We start from the raw sequence: 23,954 nt of genomic DNA, 5'->3' as shown, positions 1-23,954 counted from the left end.
CAGGCACGTGCTGAGTGAACCCGGCAGAGAGAGAGAGAGAGAGAGAGAGAGAGAGAGAGAGAGAGAGAGAGAGAGAGAGAGAAAGAGAAAGAGAAAGAGAAAGAGAAAGAGAAAGAGAAAGAAAGAAAGAAAGAAAGAAAAAACGAAAACACAAACACGTGTGCCAGGCCTTTTTTACAAGGTCTTGGCAAGGGGGTGGGATCCCGATTGGTGGAGCCTGTCACTCCGCCCTTCAAGCTCTCCTGAAGTTCCTCGGGCCCTGATGGGTGGATATCCCAATGGTCTTTGGTCTTCTGTCCTTCAAGACTTTAAACCAATCTGTGGATGCAATCTTTGTGCATCTGCCTGGTTTATTATCCCTTATGAGTGGAGGTCCTGTGTTTCCCTTCCCCAACGCATAAAGACATACTAACCCATATAAGGGAAAGGGGCTACGATAATGGTCTGCTATGAAATAACTATTCTAAGGGACGTGTATGGTGGTTGCCATTACCTTTTCGTGGTTTCCCAAAACCGCAACAATATTGTTTTTGGCCCTATCACTCAATGATGAAGAATCACTTAAACAATAAAAAATTATCATATCTGGATAATCTTCGAATCTTCACCAAAATTGAATCAATGCTTCCTTGTCACACTCCCAACCTCTCTACCAAATTTCGTCCAAATCTGTCCGCAACTTTATGAGATATCCTGCTATATATCGTTTTTGGCTCTATTTCTCAATGGTGAAGAATCACTTTAAAAATTCGAGCATCCAGATCCAGATCTTCACCAAAATCCAATCTTTTCGTCCTTGTCACATACCCAACCTCTCCACCAAATCCGTCCACAACTTTTTGAGATATCCTGTTCACAGACAGACAAACAGACAGACAAACAGACAAACAGACATGAGTGAAAACATGGCGCCCACCCACCTTTGGTGGCAGAAGTTAAAAAGAGACAGCAAAGTATAGAGAGGCTACCAATGTGTCTGTGATGTGACAGTAACAGCCCATGACACTCAGGCTCATCGAGGGAGATCCCAATGATTTTGAAGGCCTCGCTTTCCATGGCATCAAGAATGGCAAGGTGTAAAGTATGGGGTGACAGCTTTGCATGAAGGCCCTATAGGTGCTCAAAAGTTCAAACTGACTAAGGAAAGACCTTGTACGATGAAGGATGCCCAGTCGGTGGCTGGCTTTGGAGGCCATCTTGGAAATACGGTGTGCCAAATAAATATCCTAATTGATAGTGAGACCCAAAAGTTTGAGTGACTTATCCTCTTCAAGTGGTTTATAAAGGAAGTAGATGGGAGGGTTTGTCAGACAGTCCTTTCGGAGAGATAGGATGTGTGGGGAATTTGTAAGAGTTGAAAGACATATTCCAAGTATTGGACCGGCTCCTGATTCGATCAAGGTATGCATAGAGGGAAGAGGAGGTGCTATGAACATCTGCTATGAAGAGGTGCTCTGCTATGGCAGCCAAAGCCTTGGATGCCATAGCAGAGAGTTTGGAGATCAAGGTGGGTTGCCAGACTATATGCAACACTCGAGATATGTCCAGATGGCTGGCCCTGGTCTCATGTCTGAGGATGAGGGCTTACATCTGTTGGTGGGAGAGTCGAAGCAGCGTGTCCAGGGTAAAATGACCCGGGCCTGAACCCGAGCTAATGATCTGAGATGAGTCCGTTGGAGAAAAGGAAGAATTTGATGTCAACTGACATGACAGGATTCCATGACCTTGCTTATCATTGGAAGCAAGCTAATAGACCCGTGTTAAGAGGATACGTTTATGCACCATGATTGTGTATTGCTGTGCTGTTTGCTAACTTCCAGGGACATGGAAACTGTCGAACAGGTTCATCAAGGACATTTTTTTGTATTAAGCAGTTATGGATGTCTGTCATGCGCGGCTTTCTCCGAACTCGTAACTCATCAATACGCACCTCTCCAATAGCTCAATGCACAAGCTCACCTCTCCCCGAACTCCACTCAACGCACTCTTCAACTGCCAACTCTCGTGGGGGCTGATACAATATATAATATTTTATACAATATATAATATTTTATACAATATATATTTTATATAATATATAATATTTTATATAATATATAATATTTTATACAATATATATTTTATATAATATATATTTCATATAATATATAATATTTTATACAATATATATTTTATATAATACTAGCTGAATGCACCCGGCGTTGCCTTGTTCTTTTTGAATGAATTTAATCTTCTGTACATAGGTCTGATGCGAGCCCAGTATCAGTTAGTGCTCAACGATTCCTTGTTCTTTCTTCTGTCGGGCCCCGCGAGAGAGAATTTTGAAAGCATGTGTTGCAATCAGTCAGATCTTCCTATTAAGTGCATAAGTTGTACTTCAAGAGAATTTTGAAAGAAGAAGAAGATTTATTGCGAAATGGGTCCACCCCAGCCGAGGCGTCCTCGACCGGCCTCGCCACCTAGCCTATAACCTTCCCGGGGCCCGTCCCGGCATTTTTTGCTTCAGAGGTTTCCTCCTATCTTTCACCGTTCAGAAGATTAGCGCGTGCAGATCAACAAACAAACAAACAAACAAGAAGTCGTCATGCGGAGCACGATACTTGCAAAATCCGCCCCCCACCCCGAAGAAAAAAAAATTCCATTGATACAGCAAATTGTCAATTTCATCAAGATTAAAATTGACAATCTTGATCAAAGCTCGGGTCAATAGGAAGAAAAGTGACGATTTTTCAAATGAAAATTGATGATTTTGGAAGTTTGACCTTGAGTTGACCTTTGACCTCAAAAATAGTATGTTTCCAAATTGATTGACTCTATATGCAAATGCTGTTCAATTTTCAAGTCAATCGGTTGAAAATCGATGGATTTTTAGATGAAAATTGATGATTTTTTAAATTTGACCTTGAGTTGACCTTTGACCGTTTGACCTCAAAAATAGTTAATTTCTCAATTTAGTGACTCAATATACAAATGCTATTCAATTTTCAAGTCAATCGGATTTAAAATGGCGATTTTAGAAATTTGACCTCCAGATTACCTTTGACCTTTGACCTCAAAATCAATAGGCTTCTCAATTGGGATGACCTATACAACTTGGTGAAGTTTCGTGACGATCGGTTTAGAATTGTGACCTGTAGGCCGGTGACAAACAGACAAACAAACAAACAGACGGAACCACAAACGCAACCGCCTAATATATTTGAAAAATCTTCGATTTTGCAAGTAACAAACAAAACTTTCTTTTATATATATATACGTATATATATATATAATAATAGAAGGTAGAAGATAGAAGATAGATGGAAGAAGAAGATAGATATAATATTTTATACAGTACGTATATGATGTTTTTTTTTGTTTTTTTTTTTGTTTTTTTTATACAGTATATGATGTTGTAGCAAATTTATAACATGTGCCCTGAGGGTTACAAAGTCGATGATGAAAAATAATGATTGTTGTCCAAAATGTTTTGTATTAATCATACTATAACTAGCCGAAACCCGTGGAACATCCACGGAAGGGAGGATGTGGTGTATGGATAGAGTGTACCATTATGGATGGCATAGGGGATTTGCTTGTCCGAGTAAGAGTTAGGAAGAAAGATGAGAATGAAGAGTGCGTATATGAACAACGTATTTATTGCAATCTACTTAAATGACAACGCTACGATATACTTTTGAAAAATGAATGGATTCGTAATAGGAATCGGCATAGCGCCATTCTGGGAGTGTTACGTCTCGCCACCTGCTACACCTCTCTGAGTTACGAGGATTTATGCAACGCACCCCGAGTATATCGCAACGTCACTCCATTTAACTTTATTAAAATGACGATAAAGACGTTTCCTTATATATCCTAATTTAAAATGTTCAAGGGAATAAAAAGACCATTTGGTTCACACCAGCCATGTTCACACCACTCGACTGTCCAATCAGCGGACGGCTCGCATCGCCTTCGCCCAGCAGACGCCAATACGATGGCGTCGTAAGATGGCGTCGTATCGGCCGTTAATCGTATGCTTTTTGGCCCCAAAGTCGACTAATTCAGATTTTTCGAGTCTGGCTGTACCTGATAAACAAAGAGCGCGGTTCGTAGATCGTAAATGCATTAGTGCCGTGGGCATCGGGTCACTGTGTGCAGCGTAAAAGGGATAACAAAGTCGAGTCCTTACGGTATTATTATATAGATATTTTGAATAAGAATAACTTTTTTTTTATCTGCCATGTACTCCCAACCCACACCCTGCAGATCTACAAAATGTCCAAGTTGTATAAGCTGATGGAAGTCATTCGTTTTGCCATGCAGTCTGCCATCACGTCTCTTGTTCTGGACTCGCTATTAACGTTTGTACAATGTGTCTCTGATGCTTGCCTGGAGACCATGGACTGTCCCGACGACCTTACCTGGAACTCGGACTTCATCAATAGTCCTTATAAGTATGTAACAGGCTGCCTTGTATGACGATGAGTTGTTTAGTGTAGTTTAGATACATGAAACGTTACTCGGAACGTTAACGTGCACAACTTGGGTTTTGTCCAATGTTCCCTTCCCACAGACCCAAGGCTTGTCCGATCTTCATTGTGGACCTGGTGCTGGAGCCAACGGGAGTGCGATACGGTACTCCGATGGAGAACTTTGAGACAACTGTGCATTCCATTTTTGACAATGCCATCCTTGCTTCTCACAAAACACCACATGTGGAGAAGGTGAGCAGACTGAGCATCAGATGATGAGGATTACATCCAATGAGCATTGACCATGGCATTAGCCAAATAGTTTACTGGTTTGAACTTTAGACAGCTGGGCAACGATCATGCCACCACCCACAGGTACCCGTGCCAGTTATAAAGGTTCATAGAAGTATCAAAAGTGGAAAGCTGCTGAATAATGACGTCCATATTCACAGTTCATCATGAAGAACCTTTTCATCACTGGGACTCCTCTGCTGGAGTCTGTGGGTCTTCATGAGCAGGAGGTGGAGGAACTCAGGTCCACTTTGAGAAAATCCCTCCGGCAGGCGATCATTCCCATGCGAGCGTACGCCGCTCATTACCAAACCTTCATGCCTCTACTCAACTTGGATGTTAAACAGTTTGCAAGGTGAGTGCTGCCTATTAATCAGTCAATAGTAAGAGCTTCCACTCTTGTCTTTGTACATTGTTACCCTCGCATGAGGAGAGGACATTTGAGTCCGTTTGTCTGTCCGTTTGTCCGCACAGAATAAATATGATGTTCTCTGCAACAGTTGGTCCGAATGACAGGACATTTTCACCATAGGTGCACCTCCACCTGTTGAATATTCTAATGATAATTATGACGTCATAGGTCACGTGGTTCGGCCGCCATCTTGGAAAAACCGAAAAACTTTGCACCTCCATATCTCCAAAAGTGCTGAATAGAAAAAATTGAGACATGGCTCATTGTAAAGAACTCTCCATGGGGAATAAAACATGTTAATGATGATGTCATAGGTGCCTCCATTATGACGTCATAATTCGACAAGTACAAAACTTCATCCGATGAAGATGAAATTTCTTGAGCATAATCTAGGAATAAATTAGTTTCGAAAACAAATAATGACGTCATCGGTCACGTGCTTCGGCCGCCATATTTGTTTTAACACAAAAGCCTTAAAAACCACTAAAAAAAAATACATCCTGGCGAGGGTTTGCAATCTGTGATAGCTCTTTCTTGTTTTCATTATTTTAATGTTTCCTTGTATTTGGAAGTCTTATTATTCTTGCTGCTTTGAAAGCTCCGCATTGTAAACGTATTTTTCTCTTGCAGAAATGCATGTGTCCAAGACCGATGCTTAAAATGCTGAGGTTACATACTTACCCTTAGGGGCCATTGTTGATGGTAACTTATTGAAAGATCTCTCTCTCTCTCTCTCTCCCTCTCAGGCAAACATTAGCTTTAGACCGTCCATCCTGTGACGTCTGTGAAGACTTGCAGGATAATCTCAGACAGTGTGGCAATGTGTATGTCTGCATACCGTCAGACATAGTGATTGGGCCCTTTCTGGTAACTACAGAAGGTGCACGTCAAACTCTTTGGAGCAAGTACCAAGTCCTCATCTCAGCGTCTCTTGAGCTATATACTGAAAACCTCAAACAGCAGGCGAATGAGGTGATAAGTGCCACCTGTGATTTGAGGCACAATTTCAAAGCAGGATGTATCTCCGGCCTTTAACCCTAACTTCCTTGCACGGATGTTTCTGGCAGGTTATTCAGGAGAGCCTAATGATCACCCAACGGGCGAGCATCAAGCCTGGTTGTGTCGAAGAGCTCATGGAGCACAGGGAGTGGTTGAGCACCAAACCTGAACTTATCGCTTCCATCCAGGTGTAATACTCGACTGTTACAATGATCCGTCTGCCCCTCGGTTCATACATAACTTCATCATGTCGATCTTTAATACGCATTTTAATTTGGATTGTGCTACATACATAAATCTGAGCTCATGGAGGAGCTAAATGATAGATGGCAGAAGGTTGACAGACTGAGAAGATTAAAGGGGAACAGGGAGACGATGACATCACACGACTGGGTGGACGGCAGGAAGGTAAGGGGTGGGAGATGGGGCAAGGGCATCAGCAAGAGTAGAAGAGAGCAGGACTGGTTATGGGACCCGCATGAGGTGACCATGGGCAGTTCTCCTGAAGGACTAGAGGGAATGGCACAATACAATGGATACAGGGAGTTGGTTTCACAGATGAGAGAATCGAAGGATGAAGGAATGGAGCTGACCATTCAGCTTAAAAATTGGGGAGAGTAACCAGGTGTGGAATTCTGGAGGAATATGTGCAACCTGGGTGAGCTGGAGGAGGATGGAGGGATGACAGGTCGTAAAAAAACAATGCGAGAAAATTGAGGGTTCACCCACCTGGCTGTGTTAGGTGAGAAGCAGATCCTGGGACGAAGCTTCCTGCTGATATATACAGAACGAAGGGCAAAGAGATCCTTGGCTTATATAATATCCTTGTCCCCTCACCTCTTGCTCTCCACCCCACAAGGATAAGATCAAAAAGCTACAATGCGACCATGAACTCTTTGAGGACTTCAACATCAACCTGTCTCAGGACATTTTCGACTCGATGTGAGTGAATGTTTGCTACATCCTTGTGCTTATTTGCAGGTATGGTGTCTGAACCTCTCTTTTGTTGATGAACACCTATCAGCACTTTTGCAAAACTTTTAATATCATTAATTTTGAAAGTGAACAATCTTCACATTCTCTCTAACCTGAAGACTTTGGCCAAATAATTCCTCCACCCAAACTCTCCCTCTCCCCTGTCATTCACCCTCCATCTCCCTCACCCTATCATTCATCCTCCATCTCCCTCACCCCTGTCATTCATCCTCCATCTCCCTCACCCCTGTCATTCATCCTCCATCTCCCTCACCCCTGTCATTCATCCTCCATCTCCCTCACCCCTGCACTGCGTGGGACAGATGGACTGCTGTCGCTTGGCCACAGCTGATTAACGAACACATAGAGAGCGTGTTGGAGGATCTGAATGATGATGAAAAAAAATTCCGCAACATCCAACTTAAAGATAAAGCTGACTTCCTCGATCGGTTGGAGACTCTTCAGGCAAGGAGGTTATCACAAGATCTACAGGATCAACTGAAGTATTCATTTAGGCTTTACCACATATATTTCAATGTCTCTTCGCGTGCATTTTGTTGTTTAGATCAGAGTGGCCAGATTGTCAATGCATGGTGATCTCGAGAATGCGCCCAAGTTGGCTGACGAGGCAAGACTGGTGGCAAATCAGTTGAAGGAAGCTCAGGAAAAGGCGCAGTTGTATGCATCCAGGCAGAAGGTTCTGGGTCTACCTCCCACTGATGTACGGAGCTCATGGATTAGATGTGAACCAGATATGCAGATAACGTCGCCCTCTTAGCACCTTAAAGGGATCCATAGCTCAATGGATACAAGAGTGAATGTTACGTTGTGGTTAAATGGATTTTACATTCCTGAATTGGACAAAGGTAAATGATGTCTATCAATTTCCCCAACAGTGAAACAATTTCACAAATATGACGTCATTGGTGCCTCCATTATCAATAAGAAGGAAACTAAAATTGCTTGGAGGTTTGTTATATTTTTTCACATGTTTGTTATACAAATCTCTTTTACACTCGTAATGCATCCATGCAGTTCCAGCTTAGGTAACCATTATTGCAGTTTCTGACACCAATGACGTCATCATCCACAAACACAATCTATGCTGGCAGGACGGCCCAGGCCCTAGAGGTACACACACGCACCTCCAAGCTGTCTAGCCTGGGTTTGATTCCCGACGCATCTATAAGCTGCTATCCTAGTGTTTCACAGGCCGGGTGATTCATGAATGCGTGTGCTGTAACTTGGATGGACGTTAAACGGGCGTCCCGTCTGCTGACATTAGTTAGTGGATGTTAACATCCACAGTGTCCTTCGCGAAGAGTAGACAAGCTATCGCCAGCATCCTGAACAAATTCAAAATTCCTGCCATAACCTACAGGGGGCACTGCATCAGCAGCACAGGCGTGCTTCCGGCAATGATGCGAACCATAAGCCACAGGCTGCACACAGAAGGAACGAACACAATCTTTGGATGGATTTTTATCATTAACAGGGGTTTTTATAGATCTTGGATGGATTTTTATCATTAACAGGGGTTTTATAGATCTTTGGATGGATTTTTATCATTAACAGGGGTTTTTATAGATCTTGGATGGATTTTTATCATTAACAGGGGTTTTATAGATCTTGGATGGATTTTTTATCATTAACAGGGGTTTTATAGATCTTGGATGGATTTTTATCATTAACACGGGTTTTATAGATTTTGGATGGACTTTTATCATTAACAGGGGTTTTATAGATCTTGGATGGATTTTTATCATTAACAGGGGTTTTATAGATCTTGGATGGACTTTTATCATTAACAGGGGTTTTATAGATCTTGGATGGACTTTTATCATGAACAGGGGTTTATATAGATCTTGGATGGATTTTTATCATTAACAGGGGTTTTATAGATCTTGGATGGACTTTTATCATGAACAGGGGTTTATATAGATCTTGGATGGACTTTTATCATTAACAGGGGTTTTATAGATCTTGGATGGACTTTTATCATTAACAGGGGTTTTATAGATATTGGATGGATTTTTATCATTAACAGGGGTTTTATAGATCTTGGATGGATTTTTATCATTAACAAGGGTTTTATAGATATTGGATGGATTTTTATCATTAACAGGGGTTTTATAGATCTTGGATGGACTTTTATCATTAACAGGGGTTTTATAGATTTTGGATGGACTTTTATCATTAACAGGGGTTTTATAGATCTTGGATGGACTTTTATCATGAACAGGGGTTTATATAGATCTTGGATGGACTTTTATCATTAACAGGGGTTTTATAGATCTTGGATGGACTTTTATCATGAACAGGGGTTTATATAGATCTTGGATGGACTTTTATCATTAACAGGGGTTTTATAGATCTTGGATGGACTTTTATCATTAACAGGGGTTTTATAGATATTGGATGGATTTTTATCATTAACAGGGGTTTTATAGATCTTGGATGGATTTTTATCATTAACAAGGGTTTTATAGATATTGGATGGATTTTTATCATTAACAGGGGTTTTATAGATCTTGGATGGACTTTTATCATTAACAGGGGTTTTATAGATCTTGGATGGATTTTTATCATTAACAGGGGTTTTATAGATCTTTGGATGGATTTTTATCATTAACAGGGGTTTTATAGATCTTGGATGGATTTTTATCATTAACAGGGGTTTTATAGATCTTTGGATGGACTTTTATCATTAACAGGGGTTTTTATAGATCTTGGATGGATTTTTATCATTAACAGGGGTTTTATAGATCTTTGGATGGATTTTTATCATTAACAGGGGTTTTTATAGATCTTGGATGGATTTTTATCATTAACAGGGGTTTTATAGATCTTGGATGGATTTTTTATCATTAACAGGGGTTTTATAGATCTTGGATGGATTTTTATCATTAACACGGGTTTTATAGATCTTGGATGGACTTTTATCATTAACAGGGGTTTTATAGATCTTGGATGGATTTTTATCATTAACAGGGGTTTTATAGATCTTGGATGGACTTTTATCATGAACAGGGGTTTATATAGATCTTGGATGGACTTTTATCATTAACAGGGGTTTTATAGATCTTGGATGGACTTTTATCATGAACAGGGGTTTATATAGATCTTGGATGGATTTTTATCATTAACAGGGGTTTTATAGATCTTGGATGGACTTTTATCATGAACAGGGGTTTATATAGATCTTGGATGGACTTTTATCATTAACAGGGGTTTTATAGATCTTGGATGGACTTTTATCATTAACAGGGGTTTTATAGATATTGGATGGATTTTTATCATTAACAGGGGTTTTATAGATCTTGGATGGATTTTTATCATTAACAAGTGTTTTATAGATATTGGATGGATTTTTATCATTAACAGGGGTTTTATAGATCTTGGATGGACTTTTATCATTAACAGGGGTTTTATAGATTTTGGATGGACTTTTATCATTAACAGGGGTTTTATAGATCTTGGATGGACTTTTATCATGAACAGGGGTTTATATAGATCTTGGATGGACTTTTATCATTAACAGGGGTTTTATAGATCTTGGATGGACTTTTATCATGAACAGGGGTTTATATAGATCTTGGATGGACTTTTATCATTAACAGGGGTTTTATAGATCTTGGATGGACTTTTATCATTAACAGGGGTTTTATAGATATTGGATGGATTTTTATCATTAACAGGGGTTTTATAGATCTTGGATGGATTTTTATCATTAACAAGGGTTTTATAGATATTGGATGGATTTTTATCATTAACAGGGGTTTTATAGATCTTGGATGGACTTTTATCATTAACAGGGGTTTTATAGATCTTGGATGGACTTTTATCATTAACAGGGGTTTTATAGATCTTGGATGGACTTTTATCATTAACAGGGGTTTTATAGATCTTGGATGGACTTTTATCATTAACAGGGGTTTTATAGATCTTGGATGGACTTTTATCATTAACAGGGGTTTTATAGATCTTGGATGGACTTTTATCATTAACAGGGGTTTTATAGATCTTGGATGGACGTTTATCATTAACAGGGGTTTTATAGATCTTGGATGGACTTTTATCATTAACAGGGGTTTTATAGATCTTGGATGGATTTTTATCATTAACAGGGGTTTTATAGATCTTGGATGGATTTTTTATCATTAACAGGGGTTTTATAGATCTTGGATGGATTTTTATCATTAACAGGGGTTTTATAGATTTTGGATGGACTTTTATCATTAACAGGGGTTTTATAGATTTTGGATGGACTTTTATCATTAACAGGGGTTTTATAGATCTTGGATGGACTTTTATCATGAACAGGGGTTTATATAGATCTTGGATGGACTTTTATCATTAACAGGGGTTTTATAGATCTTGGATGGACTTTTATCATGAACAGGGGTTTATATAGATCTTGGATGGACTTTTATCATTAACAGGGGTTTTATAGATCTTGGATGGACTTTTATCATTAACAGGGGTTTTATAGATATTGGATGGATTTTTATCATTAACAGGGGTTTTATAGATCTTGAATGGATTTTTATCATTAACAAGGGTTTTATAGATATTGGATGGATTTTTATCATTAACAGGGGTTTTCTAGATCTTGGATGGACTTTTATCATTAACAGGGGTTTTATAGATCTTGGATGGACTTTTATCATTAACAGGGGTTTTATCGATCTTGGATGGACTTTTATCATTAACAGGGGTTTTATAGATCTTGGATGGATTTTTATCATTAACAGGGGTTTTATAGATCTTGGATGGATTTTTATCATTAACAGGGGTTTTATAGATCTTGGATGGACTTTTATCATTAACAGGGGTTTTATAGATCTTGGATGGATTTTTATCATTAACAGGGGTTTTATAGATCTTGGATGGATTTTTTTATCATTAACAGGGGTTTTATAGATCTTGGATGGATTTTTATCATTAACAGGGGTTTTATAGATCTTGGATGGACTTTTATCATAAACAGGGGTTTTATAGATCTTGGATGGATTTTTATCATTAACAGGGGTTTTATAGATCTTGGATGGATTTTTTATCATTAACAGGAGTTTAAAAGATCTTGGATGGATTTTTATCATTAACAGGGGTTTTATAGATCTTGGATGGATTTTTTATCATTAACAGGAGTTTTATAGATCTTGGATGGATTTTTATCATTAACAGGGGTTTTATAGATCTCGGATGGATTTTTATCATTAACAGGGGTTTTATAGATCTTGGATGGATTTTTTATCATTAACAGGAGTTTTATAGATCTTGGATGGATTTTTATCATTAACAGGGGTTTTATAGATCTCGGATGGATTTTTATCATTAACAGGGGTTTTATAGATCTTGGATGGATTTTTATCATTAACAGGGGTTTTATAGATCTTAGATGGACTTTTATCATGAACAGGGGTTTTATAGATCTTGGATGGACTTTTATCATGAACAGGGGTTTATATAGATCTTGGATGGACTTTTATCATTAACAGGGGTTTTATAGATCTTAGATGGACTTTTATCATGAACAGGGGTTTTATAGATCTTTTTTTTTTTTTTTTTTTGTATACAAGATCGAGGCTCGTGAAAGAGCGAACATTAATCACACAGAAAGACAAACCGACACATAAAACATATAACATCGGGAGCGGTAGACAAGATGGGGAGAGAGGGGGAAGGACACAAACACAACATTTGAGAGCAGGGACCGAGAGACAAGGAGACATCGAGAGATCTGAGAGAGGGCGAGGGCTTTGGGGGGGGGGGGGCATGGGAAGGGGGCGGTGGGAGAGGTATAAAACATATGGACATTGCCAGGACTTCCAGGAAAGAAGTTGGAATTTCAAACAAGGTGGATCTGGGGTGAATTAGCGGGGGTAGAAAAGATCAAGGTTTTGGATGGGGGAAGATAAGAGATGGTGGTGAACAGCTGTTTTAAAGACCTGGAGGGAGGAGTGGGATTGAAGGGAGTGAGGGAGTTTGTTCCAGAGGCGGGAGAAAAGAGGAATGAAAGAGTGAAGGTGAGCAGAGAGCCGAGATTTCGGCAGTTTAACCATCAGAGGGTTGCTGGCAGATCTTGTGCGACCTGTAGGAATATTTGGGGGACAGAGCACAGAGAGAGCTGGGGGTGCAAGGCCGGAGAGGAGTCGGTAGAAGACAGAAAGACCACCTACCTGGCTGCGGTGAGTGAGTGAAAGGCCCTCAGAGATAGCTTCATCGCGGGAGATTCCAATAATTCTGAAAGCTTTGGTTTCAACAGCGTGAAGCCGAGCTTGGTGTGAGGCAGGAGCACCGGCCCATAGGGGAGAACAGTATTCCATTGAGCTGCGGATGAAAGCCTTGTATGTGGTGAGGAGCTCGGGTGTGCCGAGGAAGGACTTCGCACGACGGAGGATGCCCAGTCGGCGACTGGCTTTGGAGGCCAGCTTGGAAATGTGGTTTTCCCAAGAAAGATCATGGCAGATAGTGAGACCCAAAAGCTTGAGCGACAGAACTTCTTGGAGAGGATTGTTGAGAAAGTAGATGGGAGGGTTGTCCAGTCGATCTTTTCGGAGAGACATAGTAAGAGTGTGAGATTTGTCAGGATTGAAAGACATGTTCCACTTGTTTGACCAGTCTGTGATTTTGTCCAAGTCTTCAGAGAGTGAGGAGGCTGCAGACTGCCGATCTGAGGGAAGAGGAATGGAGCGGCAGAGAGTGGAGTAATCAGCAAAGAGATAGAGAGGATTTTCAAGAGAGTCAGAGAGATCATTGATGAAGACCAGAAAAAGCACGGGGCCCAGAACACTGCCTTGGGGAACTCCAGCCTGAACAGGAAGAGGAGATGAGAGAAACCCATTCAGGGCCACACATTGATGACGACTAGAGAGGAAGTCCGCCAGCCATGCGTGGAGATTTCCATGGATACCAAAGGAGGAGAGTTTGGTGAGCAGAGCGGGGTGCCAGACCGTGTCGAAGGCACGTGATATGTCGAGGGAGACAGCTCTAATTTCCTGTTTGGCATTGAGGACCTCCATCCATTGTTGAGACAGCAGAAGCAGCATGTCCAGAGTAGAGTGACCTGGTCTGAAACCAAATTGATGATCAGAGATCAAGCCATTGGAGAAGAGGAAAGATTTCATATCCGAAGCAATGATGGATTCCATGACTTTGCTGATAATTGGGAGAAGGCTGATTGGTCTGTAGTTGCTAGGATCTGTTTTTGCACCTTTTTTGTGCAAAGCGGTGATGTTGGCTGATTTCCAAGCAGATGGCAGTTGACCTTGAGCAAAAGAGAGGGTGAAGAGAACAGAGAGAGGGTGAGATAGAGCGGCAGAGCAGGATTTTAGGACCCGTGGGCTGATGCCGTCGGGTCCAGTTGCAGAATCAGAGTCGAGGGTTGACAGAAACTTTTCCACCTTGTCAGGAGGAAAGGACACAGAGTCCAGGAGCAGCAGGGTACGACTGGGTATGGTGGGTACAGAGAGGGATGGGTTTGGGACACAAGATTTAGAGGCAAACACAGAGTTGAGGCATTCAGCTTTTTCACGTGCGGAGTCAGCTGTGTAGCCGTTTGAGGTAAGGGAGGGGATGGAGGGGGAACAAACACCAGAAACGGATTTGACCAGACGCCACCAGGATTTGGAAGAGGGAGACAGATAAGAGAGTTCGGTCTTGAGAACGGAGAGATATTGTTTCCTGGCTCTCCTGAGGGTGGACACACACTTGTTTCGGGTTTTGTGAAAGGAAATGAGATTTCCTTCCGTTGGATTTGCTTTCCAGGAGACGAAGGCAAGTTGTTTCTGGGCAACAGCCTCACCACAAGATTCCGTGTACCATGGACGGGAGGAAGGGTATGACAACTGAAGACGTTTATCATTAACATCTTGGATGGACGTTTATCATTAACAGGGGTTTTATAGATCTTGGATGGACTTTTATCATTAACAGGGGTTTCATTGATCTTGGATGGACTTTTATCATTAACAGGGGTTTTATAGATCTTGGATGGACTTTTATCATTAACAGGGGTTTTAAAGATCTTGGATGGACTTTTATCATTAACAGGGGTTTTAAAGATCTTGGATGGACTTTTATCATTAACAGGGGTTTTATAGATCTTGGATGGACTTTTATCATTAACAGGGTTTTATAGATCTTGGATGGACTTTTATCATTAACAGGGGTTTTCTAGATCTTGGATGGACTTTTATCATTAACAAGGGTTTTTATAGATCTTGGATGGACTTTTATCATTAACAAGGGTTTTATAGATCTTGGATGGACTTTTCTCATTAACAGGGGTTTTATAGATCTTGGATGGACTTTTCTCATTAACAGGGGTTTTATAGATCTTGGATGGACTTTTCTCATTAACAGGGGTTTTATAGATCTTGGATGGATTTTTATCATTAACAGGGGTTTTATAGATCTTGGATGGATTTTTATCATTAACAGGGGTTTTATAGATCTTGGATGGATTTCTATCATTAACAGGGGTTTTATAGATCTTGGATGGATTTCTATCATTAACAGGGGTTTTATAGATCTTGGATAGACTTTTATCATTAACAGGGGTTTTATAGATCTTGGATGGATTTTTATCATTAACAGGGGTTTTATAGATCTTGGATGGATTTTTATCATTAACAGGGGTTTTATAGATCTTGGATGGATTTTTATCATTAACAGGGGTTTTATAGATCTTGGATGGATTTTTATCATTAACAGGGGTTTTATAGATCTTGGATGGACTTTTATCATTAACAGGGGTTTTATAGATCTAGGATGGACTTTTATCATTAACAGGGGTTTTTAGATCTTGGATGGACTTTTATCATTAACAGGGGTTTTATAGATCTTGGATGGACTTTTATCATTAACAGGGGTTTTATAGATCTTGGATGGACTTTTATCATTAACAGAGGTTTTATAGATCTTGGATAGACTTTTGTCATTAACAGGGGTTTTATAGATCTTGGATAGACTTTTATCATTAACAGGGGTTTTATAGATCTTGGATGGACTTTTATCATTAACAGGGGTTTTATAGATCTTGGATGGACTTTTATCATTAACAGGGGTTTATAGATCTTGGATGGCATTTGAACTATTTTATGACATCACTTTTAAATACTCATAGATGAATGAACATTCTTTAATAGATCGTCATTTGTTTCGTTTAAATTTACATTTTCCAGCAATTTAGTGTTTTCAAATGAAATCATTTTGATTGCTTTGCCAAAAGACTTTTTTACGGCGTTGCCCGTAGCCGTCTAGAACATTGTATGTCCGTACGTATATATATATATATATATATATATATATATATATATATATATATGTATGTGTGTATGTATGTATGTATCCATATATGCATGTATGTATACAACACAACACAACATGGAGTTTACAACAACGTACAACAACGTACAACAACAACGTACAACATACAACAAGTTACAACGTTGTATACAACATACACAACACACCGGCTCCCATGTATGTATGTGTGTATTTATCTCTGTATGTATGAATGTCCCTCACAAACAAACACCAATCAGAGCTGAGGTTCTGGTCACATGGCAGGGGTGATGTGATGTGATTACATCTGTGATGTCATGACAGCGTACGACGGCTAACTCCACACACCGGCTGACTCCACACACCGCCATTTTGTTTTCTATGCCGTTCAGGTCGAACGTATCATCGAACCTGTCATATATCACAATCGGCATGCTCAACCTTTACGTTTTTCATTCAGTGTGAAACACAAACAAACCGATTGTTAAAATGATCATCAAATATCAGAAGCATAGACGTTACGGGTCTTCCAACGACACAATACGTATAGGCCTTCGGCTTCGTGCCTTCATGCCTCAACTTCAGGTCGCTTCTGACAAATTAGCCCAGGTTTCTTGATATAGTAGTATTGTTTTTGTAATAATAATAATAACGTTAATAATAATAATATAGTAAATATAATTGTAACACTGCAATCCCTTTGTCGTGACTGCAAAGTTACTAGATTGAAGCGGTGTATGGTTGGTTAATTAACCAGTGTCTCAATGCAATCTTTTTACTTCATGGTGACAGACAGCTTAGAGAGTTACAATACTTAAACAAATTTAAAACTTACATTATTTGCTAACTGGTATCCCCACCCAGGTCATACTGTCCTCTTCAACTAAAGTATCAAACAAGCCCGGCTAGGCCGCTATTAGACTTTCGGTCTTGTTTATTAGGTTATTTCTCTGAAATAACCTCATAGAGTGAGTTCCCGGTGTCCGACCGTCCGTCTGTATGTACGTCCGTTAACATTTGACTAAAACATCTCTTCACAAAGTACCCAACCAATAATGACCAAATTTGGTACTATGCATCAGGACAGCAATGTCTCATGGCTCCCCATCTGGATGTGCCCCCTATAATGGGAATGAAAGGGGCGTTTTGCCCCAAATGTCGCTATTTTATTCAAAAATCTTCTTCTCAGAAACCAACGACCGAATCCAGACCAAACTGGCCATGCGGCATCGTGATCATGCCCTAACCTTAAGTTGCGCTCCCCATGGCCTAATCTCCGCTGGAAGGGGGGTAATGGGCCTGCTCCCTAATCCCTCATATTCACTAAAACATATTTTCTGAAAAGAAGCTGAAAAGGGATGAGGGGGAGGGGATAGGCCTTCTGGACTGTGTAGTTCTGATTTTTTAAGCAAGGGCTTGGATCGATGGAGGATGCCGAGTCTGCTGCTGGCTTTGTAGGTCAGCTTTACTATATGGTCAGCCCAGAGGTCATGACTGATGACCAGGTCTAAAATGTCAAGAGACCGAACCTCTTCCAGTGGCTGACCCTGGAAATAGATATGTGGGTTCATTTGACGATGTTGCGGGAGTGACGGTGAAACTGTGAGATTTACAAATATCGCCATGTTACATTTGTCAGATCATCAGAGAGATGCAGCTGCTTTATGCTTGTGGGTGGGATGGGGTGTTGTTCTTTGGAGTTTCCAATGAATTGTTCAATAATCCGGCCCATAACCTCTCATCTTTCTGTGGGCAGTTTGAGTGTGCAGGACAGCTGGCTCGAGACTTTGTCCCATTACATGACATCTGGTGCCAAGCCTCAGACTGGCAAACTTGCCACAGGTCATGGCTTGAAGATCCTCTGCAGACTATAGAACCCGAACAAGTGGAAAATATTATAAGTGACATGCTCAAGATTGTGGTCAAGTGTGCACGGGCCTTGAAGGATGCTCCTGGTGAGAGTTTCATGTTTGGAGGTTTTAGAAAACAAAATGATGAGGGACATTAGAGGGATATTGTGGTCATGGTAAAGTTTTCTTGCACAAGTGTGGTAAGTATTGTATTTCTTGCCTAAGGTATGTATTATACCATAAGCCGACTAGAAAATTATTATAGAGACCACAAACAGACCTAAGATGGAATCCTCGTTCTGACCTCTCGGTGGTTCTTCCTCCTCGGCTGCATTGCCACAGCATGTGAGTCAGTGGCACGGACAGTGCGCACGCAGATTGAGGGGTTCCGACCTTTGTTGCCGTTGCTGCATGCTTTGCGCAATCCTGGGATGCACGCACGTCACTGGGCCTTGCTCTCTGAGAGCCTGCAAATGGACGTGCAGTCACACGTCACAGAGGAAAGCTTGGCTCAATGTCTTGAGCGAGGACTGGACCAACATACCGCGGCCATCGCTGCCGTAGCAGAGGTGGCACAGAAGGAATACACAATCGAACAGGTCAGTGGAAACTAGAGTTTGGTATAAGGAAAACATTTTATTGTGATGCAGAAGGCCGTTTCATGATACACCCTGGGATGTATTGTGGGCAGGGATAGCAAAGGGTGATGTGATGTCATGTTATGATGTTATGACAAAACTTGGTGGATGAGTTGGTTGGGTGACCAGAACAAGCCAATGAGATTTTGGTTCAGGTTCCGAATCCAGATCCGGCCTATCAGTGGATTCAAAACATAAACTGTTCAGTCTGGTGGAGGTATGCGCTCTACCGAGTGCCGTTTTAGTTCTTTTTTTTTTATGGTGAAAGGTCCAGTCACAGACTATATAGTCCTCATCAAGGCCAGACTTTACATAAAAGAGCTGCGTATATAGAAAAGTGAAGAAAAAGAGAATAGTCTAAGTGTTTTTGAGGAAGTAAAAATCTGCTTTTTGAAAAAGGGAAGGCCACAGGTGTTTGGAGATACATGGGAAGGTAAAGAGTTCCAGAGTTTGGCAGTGAAGGGGAAGAAACAAACATCATACCCTTGAGTTGCCAATGGCCACACAGTGATCATGCGATGTAGTAGTTTGTTGAGTATTTCCTGGTCTCGCTAATGATGGAGGTACACAAGTAGCTGTACACATTCAAATCTATATTAGCTTTGAATGAAACGAGCGTGATGGTAACTAGACGAAGCTACCCAACTCGAGGGTAACGATGGTAACCAGCCAACTCTTCTCGGAGAACCAGACAATTTTGGTACGATCCTTGAGAAAAGCAAGCACTTAAACAAGCACTTCCCTGTCGTTGCATCGCCAGACGCCGCCATTTTGTCTGAATCTCGCTCTTTCTCCGCCCTCAAAGCGCGTGGCAAATTTGATTCGTCGAGATGGCGTAAGATTTTTCCGAAGTACAAGGCCTACCACCAACTTTTGGTTTCTGGAAGTGTAAGCAATTTGTGTTCTACAGTGTTCAAGTGTATAATTAAATTGAAATAAAATAAAGATTTTAAAGGTGGTAGGAAAAACCTTTTTTTGGAAGTGAACCGCCATTGATGCAGCGTCTTTTACACCTCCTGATTTAGCACGTGCCATTAGTTCTTCGTGCCTGTTGTATATGTCCTTTGTGACATCCCTAAAAACAGTGGGTTCCCCGTTTGAAATGATTTTCAATTTTGTATGTCTGCGAGACAGGCAGACAATTACTTACTCCTCTGTGGACATGTCCGAGCGGGACGATATTCCATACAATTTGCCAAATTCAGAGGCAAGGTACTGCTAACCTGCAGGTTTGTGTTCCGATTCATGGTGTACAGTGTTCAAAATGTATCGTTCAATTGAAGTCAATTAGTTCCTAGATCCTAGAAATGGACCAATACATCGTGACACACCACTGTACAGATAATACCATGCACGAGTGCTCGAAACCATTGCATACACCAGCAGGTGATGACACTGATGTCACAGTAATAAAGCGCGGCGTTACGCGCGCTGCTTGTGAGCAAGGAGGAAGCGGACAAGCGGTAACATATAAACGTCTTTATTGTAAGACTACACTGTAACACTGCCCTCCTCCGGGCTGGTCGCCCGGTGTATATCATGAGGCCACGCCTACCCCTCGGGCGTGGCCACCGCCCACTTGGTGCGTGGAATGATGTCACCACGCCAGTGGGCTTTTGTGTCCGCCACACGCGCCCCCCCAGAATTCCCACGCACCTGGAGGGCCAGTTTGCGGGGCAGACGAATGACCCGGCCGAAGCGCCCCCTGGCGATCGGCGGCGTCCGGGGTGCAGGGATGCCAGGTGGGATGCCCCTGGCTGCCCCTGGGATGGGTGCAGGACCGGGGGGCGGCGTGGCGGCGGGGCTGGGCGGTGCCGGGGGTCCGCCCGCAGGAGGGCGGCCCCGACGTGGGGGTCGGGCCACTGGCGGTGGATGGTCCACATCGAGGTGGGCCGGCTTGAGGCGGTCTACCGAAACGCGGTCAGGAGTACCGCCGATGTCCAGGGTGAAGTGCTTCGCCCCGGTCTCCAGCACGCGGAAAGGCCCGTCGTACGGGGGCCGCAGTGGTGTCCGATGGGCATCGTGGCGGACGAAGACGTACTCCGCCGTGCGAAGCTCCGGGGCGACGTGCGTCGGTGGGTGCCCGTGGCATGCCGTTGGCACCGGGGCGAACCTCTGGGCGGTCTCTTGCAGAGCGGAGCGCTGCTGTGCCGCGGACCATGGTGCCGTGGAGTCGGGGAGGAACTCGCCCGGCACCCGCAGCGGTTGCCCGAAGACCAACTCCGCCGCGGATGCGCGCAGGTCCTCCTTGGGCGCCGTCCGGAGGCCCAGCAGGACCCAGGGGAGCCTGTCGACCCAGCCGCCGTCGCGGAGGGTGGCCCGGAGCGCGGCCTTCAATGAGCGGTGAAATCGCTCACACAGGCCGTTAGCCTGGGGGTGGTAGGCCGTGGTTCGGTGCAGCCGGACCCCGAGCCCCTGCGCAACCGCCCCCCAGAGCTCCGAGGTGAACTGGGGGCCGCGGTCGGATGAGATGTCTGAGGGGGCGCCGAACCGGGCGACCCAGGTGGCGATGAAAGCCTGCGCGACATCGGCCGCCGTTGTCGACGCCAAGGGCACGGCCTCCGGCCACCAGGTGGTGCGGTCCACCATGGTGAGGACGTAGGTGAAACCCCGCGAGGGGGGCAGAGGTCCCACCAGGTCCACGTGGACGTGGTCAAACCGGCGTTCCGGCACCGTGAACGGGGCCAACGGGGCCTGGGTGTGCCGGTGCACCTTGGCGCGCTGGCACGCGAGGCACGTCCTGGCCCAGCCGCGGACGGCCTTCCGGAGGCCATGCCAGACGAACTTGTCGGCGATCAACCTTTGGGAGGCCCTCGCGCCCGGGTGGGACAGGCCGTGGATGGCGTCAAACACCTGGCGCTGCCAGCCCGCGGGCACAATGAGGCGAGGACGCCCGAGGGAGACGTCGCACAAGAGGGCCGCGCCCGCGCCGTCGAACGGCACCTCGGTGACGCGGAGGCCCGTGACGGCGGTCCGCAAGGCCTGGACGTCGGGGTCAGCGGCCTGGTCCGCTGCCATCTGGGCATAGTCGATGCCGAGGTGGACTTCGTGGGCGACGGCCCAGGAAAGGCAATCCGCCACCGGGTTGTCCTTCCCCGCGACGTGCTGGATGTCCGTCGTGTACTCGGACACGGCCGAGAGGTGACGCTGCTGCCGGGCCGACCACGGCTCGGTGACCTTGCCCATCGCGAAGATCAGCGGCTTGTGGTCGACGAAGGGAGTGAACGCCCGGCCCTCGAGCAGATGGCGGAAGTGCCTGACCGCCAAGTGAAGTCCGAGCAACTCGCGGTCGAAGGTACTGTAACGGCGTTCGGGCGGGCGAAGCTGCCGGCTAAAGAACGCCAGCGGTTGCCAAGCTCCACGCACCCATTGCTCGTGCACCGCGCCCACCGCGTAGTCCGAGGCATCGGTGGTGAGGGCGATCGGTGCATCGGGCGCCGGGTGCGCGAGCATGGTGGCGTTAGCCAAGGCGAGCTTCGCGCCCGCGAACGCCGTGTCCATCTGCTCGGTCCAGGTAACGTCGCCTTTGCCCGGCTTACCTCGGAGAGCTTCGTGCAGGGGGCGCAGGAGCTGGGCGATACGGGGCAGGAACCGATGGTAAAAGTTCACCATGCCCAGGAACTCCTGCAGCCCTCTGATCGTGCGGGGGCGCGGAAACCCCTTCACCGCCTCCACCTTGGCCGGCAGGGGGACGGCTCCGTGCCTGGTGACACGGTGCCCCAGAAAATCGATTGTGGCGGCGCCGAACCGGCACTTTGCGGGGTTCACAATCAGGCCATGCTGGCCCAGGCGTTCGAAGAGCGTGCGGAGGTGGCGTAGGTGCTCTTCGCGGGACGCGCTGGCGACGAGGATATCGTCCAGGTAGACATAGACAAAATCCAAGTCGCGCAGGACGCTGTCCATCAGTCGCTGGAACGCCTGAGCCGCATTCTTCAGACCGAAGGGCATGCGCAGGAACTCGAAGAGTCCGAATGGCGTGATGACCGCCGTCTTCGGGACGTCCTCCGGCCTGACGGGGACCTGATGGTAGCCGCGTATGAGGTCCACCTTCGAGAAGAAGGACCTGCCCGCCAAACGGGCGGAAAAGTCCTGAATGTGGGGGACGGGGTAGCGGTCGGGAGTCGTGGCGTCATTGAGACGGCGATAGTCCCCGCACGGTCGCCAAACCCCGCCGGGCTTCGGCACGATGTGCAGCGGCGACGCCCAAGCGCTCTCTGAGCGCCGAACGATGCCGAGTCGCTCCAGGGTAGCGAACTCCGCTTTTGCCACCGCCAGCTTCGTCGGCTCGAGGCGGCGTGCCCGGGCGTAGACCGGTGGCCCGACGGTGGGGATGTGATGGGCCACCCCGTGCTTGACAGCCCCCGCCGAGAAGGTGGGCCGCGTGAGGGCCGGGAAGCCGGCGAGGAGGCGGGTGAATGCGTCCGCTGCCGGAAGCGTACAGACCAACGTGGCCGGAACCGAATCGTTCGGCAAGCCGCTTGGCAAGCCGCTCGTTGAGCTGGGCAACGCACAAGCGAGCGAGCTGAACGTCTCGGCCTGGACAAGCCGTCTGCGCTTGACGTCGACCAGGAGCCCATTAGCGCACAGGAAGTCTGCGCCAAGCAGTGCCATGGGCACGTCGGCGGTGACGAACGTCCATCGGAAAACCTGCCCTCCAAACCGCAGAGAGAGGCAGCGTTTTCCGTACGTACGGATGGGCGTCCCGTTCGCGGCAAGCAGTGCGGGGCCCCCACCCGCGGCGTGCTTGTCTGACGTGCCGGCGGGAATGACACTCACCTGCGCTCCCGTGTCGCACAGGTAACGGCGCCCGGAGAAGGTGTCCGTTATGAACAGCAGGCTGCTCGAACGGCCGGCGCTCATCGCCACTATTGAGCGCCGGCCCGGGCGTTTCCCGACCCGTTGAAGGAGCACGGCGGATGACACCGCCGAGCTTCGTGGCCGAACTTGGCGTGGAACCAGCACCAGGTGGTGGAGCTGGAGGAGCGCGGCTGGCTCCGCCAGGCCGGTGGAGTCGACGGGTTTCCCCGCGGTGGCGGTTTTCGCC

At 44.9% G+C, this 23,954-nt stretch overlaps 1 protein-coding gene across 1 annotated transcript in view; it reads left to right on the top strand.

Moving 5' to 3' along the window:
• Positions 1-23,954, top strand: part of DNAH1 (dynein axonemal heavy chain 1) — a 220,518-nt gene that overhangs the window by 72,166 nt on the left and 124,398 nt on the right. Inside the window, exons 11-20 of the mRNA XM_078777248.1 lie at positions 4,249-4,436; positions 4,556-4,706; positions 4,907-5,100; positions 5,904-6,129; positions 6,225-6,344; positions 7,016-7,098; positions 7,455-7,596; positions 7,697-7,852; positions 18,179-18,377; positions 18,615-18,871. Coding sequence (XP_078633374.1) covers positions 4,249-4,436; positions 4,556-4,706; positions 4,907-5,100; positions 5,904-6,129; positions 6,225-6,344; positions 7,016-7,098; positions 7,455-7,596; positions 7,697-7,852; positions 18,179-18,377; positions 18,615-18,871 — 1,716 coding nt within the window. The remainder of the gene's footprint in view (positions 1-4,248; positions 4,437-4,555; positions 4,707-4,906; positions 5,101-5,903; positions 6,130-6,224; positions 6,345-7,015; positions 7,099-7,454; positions 7,597-7,696; positions 7,853-18,178; positions 18,378-18,614; positions 18,872-23,954) is intronic.

This window comes from Myxine glutinosa, chromosome 5 (assembly GCF_964187855.1).
Source record: "Myxine glutinosa chromosome 5, kmMyxGlut1.1, whole genome shotgun sequence".
Taxonomy (NCBI): Eukaryota; Metazoa; Chordata; class Myxini; order Myxiniformes; family Myxinidae; genus Myxine; species Myxine glutinosa.
This window is presented reverse-complemented; position numbering and strand designations above follow the sequence as displayed.